At 48.7% G+C, this 9,215-nt stretch overlaps 1 protein-coding gene across 1 annotated transcript; it reads left to right on the forward strand.

Moving 5' to 3' along the window:
• Positions 1–110: 110 nt before the first annotated feature.
• PDP2 (pyruvate dehyrogenase phosphatase catalytic subunit 2) lies at positions 111–7,168 on the forward strand. Its single transcript, XM_004744319.3, is given in 3 exon segments — positions 111–245; positions 2,168–3,355; positions 3,357–7,168. Coding segments are annotated over 2 exon segments (1,593 nt in total). The 5' UTR covers positions 111–245; positions 2,168–2,221; the 3' UTR covers positions 3,816–7,168.
• The last annotated feature ends 2,047 nt before the right edge of the window (positions 7,169–9,215 follow it).

Raw genomic sequence — 9,215 nt, forward strand, 5'->3', positions numbered from 1 at the left:
AGGGGCCGCTTCAAGGAGGTGAGGCTGGAGGAGTGGCAGCCGCGGCACTGTGCGCAGGCGCGGAACTGACGGGACGGACCCGGCGGCGGTGGTGGCGCAAGCTGGTGAGAGGAGAGCGAAGGTCCGAGGTAAGGAAGGGGGGCGATCGTGGGATGCGGACTCTTCCTCCAACCCCCTGGGTGTCGCCTGCGCCTGGCTCACCCCGGCCCGCAAGATTGGATCAGGTGATGAGGTGGAGAGCGGAGGTGAGATGAGGTGAGGGGGCGGACCCGCAGCGACGGTCACCCCACCGCGCGCACGCGCCACGTGGGCTCGCGGACTTGCCAAAGACCCTTGGCTTCGGACCCGGGCACCGCACGAGCTGCTTTAGCTCTTGGAGCACCCCTGTGAGCTAGGCGCCTCGACTGAATTTGCCTGTTTGGCAGGCTGAAGCTGGGGCTCAGGGACGTGGCCGGTGCGGGCTTGAAGGAGATCGGGCTTGGTGGACTCCGGAGCCCGAACTCTTCTTTAGGAGGCTGTGGGTCAGAGACTTGAACTTGGGACCTGTTTGATTTTTTGAGGGGCGCGAAATTGTTTGGATCCCTGCTGCGGCGGACCTTTTTGGGCTGGAAAGCGTTGCCTGGTTTCTCTGTAGGGCCCCGGAGGGGTGGGAGGTGCCAGGCGCCCTCTGTACTCCTTGACCTACCGCCCCGGCCCCACGTTCAGGGGGGGGGGGGGGGGGGGGCGGGCTGAGGGGAGGAGGACGATCCTTAGTTCTGTAAGCTCCCAGTGCCTCAACAGACAAACTTGTGGAGGGCTGGTCTTCGGAACAAAATCCGAAAACACGTGGGAAACGCTCCTCTTAGGTCATCTGAGAAAATAAAATAGAGCAGGGGTTTTTTTGGTTTGTTTGTTTCTTTGTGGTTTTTTTTGTTTGTTTGTTTTTTGGGTTTTTTTTTTTTTTTTTTTTTTTTGGTCTAAGAAAAAATGCCATCAGAGTCTGTTGAAGCTGCTAGGAAACTGTTCCTTTCGTGTCCTTGGGGAGGCATGTGAATCTTTTGGAAATCAGTTTGGCAATACAAATCTACACCCTTTGACCTACTGATTCTGGCCTTCGGGAAATAAGTAGGTTAAAACCTAAGTAGGGAAAAGGTTGGTGTGCAACACAGTGCCGTTTGGTGTTCCATAAATGTTAGCCAATGGAAACGACCTCTGAATCTACAACAGTGGAGAACAGTTAAGTAAATTGAGATTGTTTATGCCAAAATGGGGTATTGCACATGCATGAAATTTATTGTGAATAAAATACTTTTAAAAAGAAAACCACAGTGTAAGTTGTGGTTTCAACTATATAAAAATGTATGCAGAATGATTAGAGGAGTCACCTAATGATAAAAGTAATAACTACCTTTTTGGAGCAGAAGAGTCATATTTCATTAAATCCTCAAAAAAAACCTCATGAGGCTGGTGTTCTCATCCCACTGTCAGACAGCTGGAGCTTAGTCAAGTGAAGCAGTGTATCTGATGTTAGAGAGCTCGTGTCATACCTGGTTTGCTTTTGGGCCTTTGGCAATGCCATGTCGACCAGTAGTTGAGGGCCTGTTGTGTTCTTTGTGTAGGGCTGGGCCCTGGAAAGCCACTGGTGAGTAAGGGAACCTGGGTTCCTGATTTCATGAAGCTTATAGAACAGTGGAAAAGCAGGTATCTTGCGTCAGTTGTGAGGAATGAATGAGCCCGTGGGGAAGCCTTCAGTGGCTCTCTAAGAGTGGAGAGCATATAAAAACCCTGTTTTCTCCACTTTCTGGAATGTTACTTATGTGTTGTAATGGGAGGTAGGGCAACTTACTTATGTATTTTGAATTTAGTCAACTCTTTTGAAGTTTATCTTAAACTGCATTTGTTCAGGATGGTAGCACAGAAGTCATTGTTTATTTGTTTTTTTAAAGATTTTATTTATTTATTTATTTATTTGACAGAGATCACAAGTAGGCAGAGAGACAGGCAGAGAGAGGGGGAAGCAGGCTCCCTGCTGAGCAGAGAGCCTGATGTGGGACTGGATTCCAGGATCCTGGGATCATGACCTGAGCCAAAGGCAGAGGCCCCAACCTACTGAGCCACCCAGACACCCCCAGAAGTCATTGTTTTTAAGAAATTTAATTTGAGCTTTCTTCGACTCTTTAATTTTCAGGTCTAAAGAAAGCCCCTTTTGCTGAAGGAACACATTTGCTGGTATAGTTTCATAATGCCAAGTACTTTGCCCTTCTGGATCTTAAAAAATTCTGCGAGGAGCGGCATTGCAACATTACAGGGGGGCAAACGTTTATATTCAAGGTGGGCCTCAAGAAATGAAGCAAGGTGGAGACTCTTTTCCTACCTACCAGGCACCAGAAAAAGCAGTGTCCCGTGCAGTGGCTTTGCTCTGCAGAAAGCCTCCAGACACACATCAACAGAGGAAGATGACTTTCAGTTGCAGCTCAGCCCTCAGCAGGTAAATGAAGTTCTGCGAGCCGGCGAGTCAGCCCACAAGATTCTTGACCTCGTCAGTGGAGTCCCAAATTCGGTGTTACGGTTTGAGAGCAACCAGCTGGCTGCCAATTCCCCGGTGGAAGACCGTCGAGGTATCGCTACCTGCCTGCAGACCAATGGTCTGATGTTTGGCATCTTTGATGGACACGGTGGCCATGCGTGTGCTCAAGCAGTGAGTGAGAGGCTCTTCTACTATGTGGCCGTGTCACTGATGTCCCAGCAGACCCTGGAGCGGATGGAGGGAGCTGTGGAAAGCATGAAGCCCCTGCTGCCCATCCTGCATTGGCTCAAGCGCCCAGGGGACAGTATCTACAAGGATGTCACGTCCGTGCACCTCGATCACCTCCGTGTCTACTGGCAGGAGCTGCTTGACCTGCACATGGAAATGGGACTCAACATTAAGGAAGCATTAACTCATTCCTTCCAGAGACTGGATTCTGACATCTCGCTGGAAGTCCAGGCCCCCTTGGAAGATGAGATGACAAGGAACCTTTCACTCCAGGTCGCCTTCTCTGGAGCAACAGCTTGCATGGCCCACGTGGATGGAGTTCACTTGCATGTGGCAAACGCTGGTGACTGTCGGGCCATCCTTGGGGTCCAGGAGGACAATGGCATGTGGTCTTGTCTACCCCTCACCTGCGACCATAATGCCTGGAACCCGGCCGAGCTGTCACGGCTGAAGAGGGAGCACCCTGAGTCAGAGGACAGGACAGTCATCATGGACCACAGGCTGCTGGGCGTCCTCATGCCCTGCAGGGCCTTTGGGGATGTCCAGCTGAAGTGGAGTAAAGAGCTGCAGCACAGTGTCCTGGAGAGGGGCTTTGACACCGAGGCCCTTAATATTTACCAGTTTTACCCCCCCACATTACTATACTCCCCCCTACCTGACTGCCAAGCCTGAGGTCACCTACCACCGGCTGAGACCCCAGGATAAGTTCCTCGTGCTGGCCTCAGATGGTCTGTGGGACGTGTTGGGCAACGAGGAAGTGGTGAGGCTGGTGGTGGAGCACCTGGCCGAAGCAGGTCGGCACAAGCCAGACCTGGCCCAGAGACCTGCCAACCTGGGACTCATGCAGAGCCTGCTGCTGCAGAGGAAAGCCCAGGGGCTCCACGCAGCCGACCAAAACGCGGCCACACGTCTGATCAGACACGCCATAGGGACCAATGAGTACGGGGAGATGGAGCCTGAGCGGCTGACAGCGATGCTGACGTTGCCAGAGGACTTGGCGAGGATGTACAGGGATGACATCACTGTCACGGTGGTGTATTTTAACTCAGACTCAATAGATGCCTATTACAGGGGGGGTTGAGAGGCTCCCGTCTGGCCAACGTTAACTTAAATGCTTTGCTAAGACATTTTTCATTTATCCTTAAGCTGGCTCTTCAGACCTTACTCTTAAAAAGGCAGGCAGATGTAGCTTGCTTAAAAATAGACTAACGTGAGCGAAAAAAACTAGCCTTGGTTTAAAAACAGTAGCAGTGATTTCATGTCCCCGAGTGTTTTGGTCACCTTTTCTATGCAGAGAGGGCAGGGCATGGAGAGCATATGGGCTTGGGCCCATAGCCAAAGCCCTTTTATAAAGACACTCTTGTTAAACTGTCAGCCTGAGCCTTCCGAGGGTAAGTTTAATCATCGTTCTGAGAATGTGAAGAACTTCAGGATTTTCTGAGGTTATGCCGCAAAATCAGCACACTTGGCAGTTTTCCTCAGTTCACAGTCGTGGACAGCTAGACTATGAAGGAAGGTTTTGTTTAGTTTTTATTTTTAAATTACTAAGACCTAGGTTTACAAAGCATATTTTAGAATACTTTTCTATGCAACATTCGAACTTTTTTGTGTGACTCTACTTGTGAAAACATTATGTGATGCTACACCCTCATTGTGTTTTAGGTTGGCCTAAAACCGAGTCCTCAGAGTTGCAAACGGGCCTGTTTGTAAGCATGCTTGGAATGATTCGTCTTGGTTTTCAGCCAAGAGGGGTGAGGGTGGGTAGGCCTCTACCAGCTGAATTCACTTGTGCATCTGGCGAGCCCTTCTGCTGTGTCTCACCCCTTGAACCTTGAGCCATACTAGGAGGTAACTTCTGTCTAAGCCTTAATTCCTGGCCTTCCCTGCATTAATAAAATACCCTCCGGGCTTAGCCTCTGGGCAGGTTAATTGAGAGCGCTTAGCCTTTCTGATTATACCTCTCAAACATTCTTCTGTGAATTCCACCTAATCCTCCTACCTCTGCTCTGCTGACTGCCTCGCTCTGCAGCTGCTGACTGAGCAGTGCTGTCCCGGAGGAAGGCTCCCTCTCCAGAGGGTTGTAGGGAAGGAGAAGATGTGATTATGTACCATGATAGTTGGGACAAGTCAGTGGGCAGGACTGGCACGTGCTATGGATTTTGTACTTAAGACTAGACCTGAGTCTGGACTGTGAAAACACAAAGGATTTGAGAAGTCACTAACTGAAGGCTGCCTGTTCGCCTCCTGAAAGGCAGGAGGCAAGTGGGAGGAGTGAGATTGGTCAGACAGGACACTTGCCTGGAGACTGTGGGCTGAACGGCCTCAGCTGCTCCTTGGGGAGCAGACCATATTTAGTATAGGAGTTGGGGCAAAAATAAAAATGTGACCCGTAATGACTTCTGTGGGCGGCACAGTCTTCGTGTTTATTTCAAATGAAGGCACGTGCCTCCTTTCTCGGGGAACGAATTTCATGTTCTCGTGAATTGCGGTGGCATTTAAACAACAGGAAGTGTGTCCCTAAACAGAAACACACATATAATCCCACAAAGCTGACCATTCTGTCTTCCCGCACTACGTTGGTTGAACCCTCTCTTCGTCTCCATCTTGTGCCATCCACTGAAAGAAAAGAGAGTTTGACTTTTCATGTCCCAGTGACATTCATTCATGTGTTGGGGACTTCTAGCTGGGACACATTCCTCTGTCTGCTTTCCAGTGTAACTTTTTGGTGACAGGGGCTTCATCTCTACTCAGTGCTTCAGGCTTGGTCATTCTATTTCAAAACCATAAGTGTTCCTTTTGATCTCCTACATCCTAATTGAGAAATGAAACATGAATCACTGCTATTGTGCTTGCAGGAAGGTTTGTTGCTGGAGCTGAAGACTGCTTGTCTGTCATCCTTTGTTCTTGATGCCAGCTCAACCCTGGCCCACCTCCGGGCATTTACCATATTTCTGACTGTCTGAATCCCATTTGGGAGCCTAGTGTGGGTCACAAAATACATCTGATGCAGTAACTCATGGGACAGCTGAGAGGACACAGACTTCCTGCCTGCTTCTCCAAGCATATCTGTGTTCTCTCTCTGCCTAATATATTGCCCGCTTTCTAGTCGGTATATTGAAGTGGAAAAAAGGCTGAATTGTTGTCTGCCTTTTTCCACAGTGAACTCTCTCAGGCTCTCTGAGCTCTTTCCCTGAATGCTCCAAGGAGAGCCTCCTGGTTAAGCCCCAGCATGTCTATGTCCCTGACCCAACTTCTGGTGTCACTGGCCTTTCCGAGGCAACATAGGCTATTGCTGGAGGACACTGGAATTTGAGAGGGAGTTGGTGGTACTTGTCAGTCTTCCAGAGCATTTATCATTTCTTTTATGTGAAGCTTTCAATTTTGAGACATCTAAAATGAACTAAGAAATAAGATGGACCATTTAATATTTTGGATGTAACTTGAATACATTATGCTTTGGTTCTTTAAATTGCGTCATAGTTAAGGTAAGAGGCTTTGGTAATATTGGCATAATATAGATATTGTTTTATGTATAAATAATACAACCCTGCTGATTCCGGGGATTGGTCAAAATAGAGAAGATGGTATAGTTCTAGATTCAAATTAGAATGCTAAGTCAAGTTACTTAGATTCAGTTTTTCTTACATAGTATTTGTAACAGTCAAGCTAATTTGTTATTTTTTAAAAAGCTGATTTGTTAAAATGAAAATGTGAACTTTGAGGTATGTTAATATATAAACAGTTTTCCCAGAAGTCGGATTGGCCTAAAAGATCGTTTGCATCAGACACACTGGGTAAAAGTTCAGTTTAGACACAACTAAGTTGCACCTTGTGTACGTCAGTGCAATAGAAACAGCTTGAACTTGAGTCAACTAAAGAAGAGAATAATGAATTGTATGGAACAAGAAAATGTGTTCAGAACGAGTCTGGCTTGACTCTTTGATCTCTCAGTTCCTGGTAACCTATCTTCACTTGACAGCTCTTGGGAGAACTCTGCTTCCCAGATTAAACCAGAGGATCCTGGAATGCAGCCATCGTAGTTTCATTTTAAAGTGGTGCATTTGTCTCAACATGACTCCTTCCCCTGGCAGAAAAAAACCCTGGTGTAGCTTTGGAGCTGGGCTATGAAGACTGGTGCTGCTGTCATCATGTCGACTGCCTGGCTTATCACTGAGCGGGAACGGGTGCTGCTGTGCCATCATCTCTTGAGCTGGCTGAGCCTCTGTCCCTTATACCTGGGACACCTGCTGTGTAACGTGCTTCCTGGAAAATAATTCTTATCAAGCATTGACTTGGAAAAATGATTAACCCTGTTCTTTCATATTTACTGACATTTGTATTTTAAGATGTATAGCAATGTTCTTATTGGACATGGATTTTCTAACTGTTAGAGATATTTAAATGAAACTTGTCAATAAAAGAGGCTAAATGAAATTTGGTGTCTTTTGGTTTGAATAGTAATTTCCTTCATTCCTTAGGGTACTGGATTAGTCCAGTCTTTGAGTCACCACCTTTATCTGGCCAGGGAAGATTTTAGTCTGTTCAAGGCCCCCCCTCCCCCATGCCCCCAAAGAAGTTTTCTCTGCAAATTTTTGATGGCTGCTGACCACACAGGAAGTCCTCATTTGGTGTTAACCCTGTGTGTAGGGACCTGAAATGAAGGAAAAGGAAGTGAAGGTTTGTGTTGTAAGGATGTCCACACACTCAGTGCCAAGTCCTGCTGGGGTTTCGTATTATTTAACTGAGTTCATAAAACCAGCTTGTGTTCAATGCAGAGCCAGCGTTAGGGAAAATTTCCAGGCAGTTACCTCCAGAGTTGAAGAGTCCCCTCCTTCCCATCCCCACTCCCTGAGCTCTGTCTTTCTGCCTCTGAAGAGAAAAAGCTCCTAAGGACTGCCCCCCCACCCCCACCCCCCACCCCCCACCCCCACAGGGCGCTTCTTGATAGTAATCCAACTATTAAGTCATTAACACTTCAGTGTGGGCTAGGGTGGTTCACCTGGGCTTGAAGAGGAGCAGGTTTGCTGGAGGGAAAGGTGGAAAAGGGAATGTCTGAGGTCTGATGAAGATAAGAGGAGGAGCTCTTTCCCTCTTGAATATCACAAAACTGAAAAACTTGCCCCGGACACTATGGTAGGGCTGAGATTTGAACCAAATCCACAGTCCATCCACTTGTCCCAATAATGGCCCCTTCAAAAAGGGAACATAATGCATGAAAACTCTTTCATTGCACAGTTTCAGCCCAGGGTGGGTGGAGATGGGATGGAGAAGTAGGTGGTGCTGAAAAGAAGCTAGATATACTTAACACATGTGTTCCAATATTCCGTCATTTTGGAACATGATAAAAATACAAGGGGAAAAAATACAAGGGAAACGGAGAATTAAATTTTAAAGATTGAGCTCTTTGGACTCCTTCCAAGGGGAAGAAATAAATTCATGTCGTTTCCTTCATATCTAGAGTTTTTGTTTTGATTTCACTTGATGCTGTTAAATCCCCTATAGTGGTTCCCAGGCTCGTGGCCCTCTGAATCCGGGGTGGCCAGTGCTCCAAGCAGCTCCCTCTGGAACGGGTGAGTCCCTACCAGACTTCTAGGGGTCAGAGTGTCTTCGTTCCATGAGCCCTTGACACATTCCTTTCTGTCACGTCTGGAAAAGTGGTCTATGGAGGGACTTTCCAAAACCTGCTCTGTCCCAAGTCTTCACTCTTCCTGCCTTTCCAGAATTCTGGAAAGACCTCACTGGCCCAACCTTATCCTCCCTACAGCAGATGAACAGAAAGAACGTCTGCCACCAAATGCTGCTCTGTCCCGTCCACCCTGCACACACCTTACGCCCTGGGTCCAAGGCTCCCGGGATGGCCCCTCCCAGTGGGGGGCTGAGAGGTGTGACCTTGGGCACAATGGCCATGAGGATGGGCCAGACGGAGCAGGGAAAGGAGCATGAGGAGTGAAGAACAGGGGTGGGTCTGGTCCAGTGGGTCTGAGGACAGACTCTGGGGTCTTTATGGAAGCAGAGATGAGAGTGCAGTGAGGGCTAAGGCGAGAGGTAGCCAAATGTGGTTGGGTGGGCAAGGGGGGCGCCTTCGGTGGTCTCCTGGGAGAGGAGAGCGAACGCCGCCAGGCAAAGCGCGCAGAAGGGGCTGTGGGCGTGGTCTACGCCTGGTCCGCGTAGAGGTGCGGTGGGCGTGGCTTTCTCCTCGTCGGCTTGGAGGTGCGGTGGACGCAGCACCGCACCCCTCCGCTCCCCTTCACTTCCCCTGCAGGGCTGAAACCAGGCGCTTTGGGGCGTTGGTTCTTGTTTTTCTCCTCTCCACTCCACTGCTGTAATATCAGGCCTGGCCCCCTGTCCTGCTGATTGTAGAATGAACGAGGAAGGATGGGGGGATTGACAGAGGGAGGGATGATTGGGGGGAGGGGGGAGCAGATGAAGAGGAATCAGTCAAAGAGAGGTCAGAGAAGTAGTAGCAAAACCGTGAGCGGTG

This window comes from Mustela putorius, unplaced genomic scaffold (assembly GCF_011764305.1).
Source record: "Mustela putorius furo isolate JIRA1106 unplaced genomic scaffold, ASM1176430v1.1 tig00000174_pilon_pilon_pilon, whole genome shotgun sequence".
NCBI classification, from domain to species: Eukaryota; Metazoa; Chordata; class Mammalia; order Carnivora; family Mustelidae; genus Mustela; species Mustela putorius.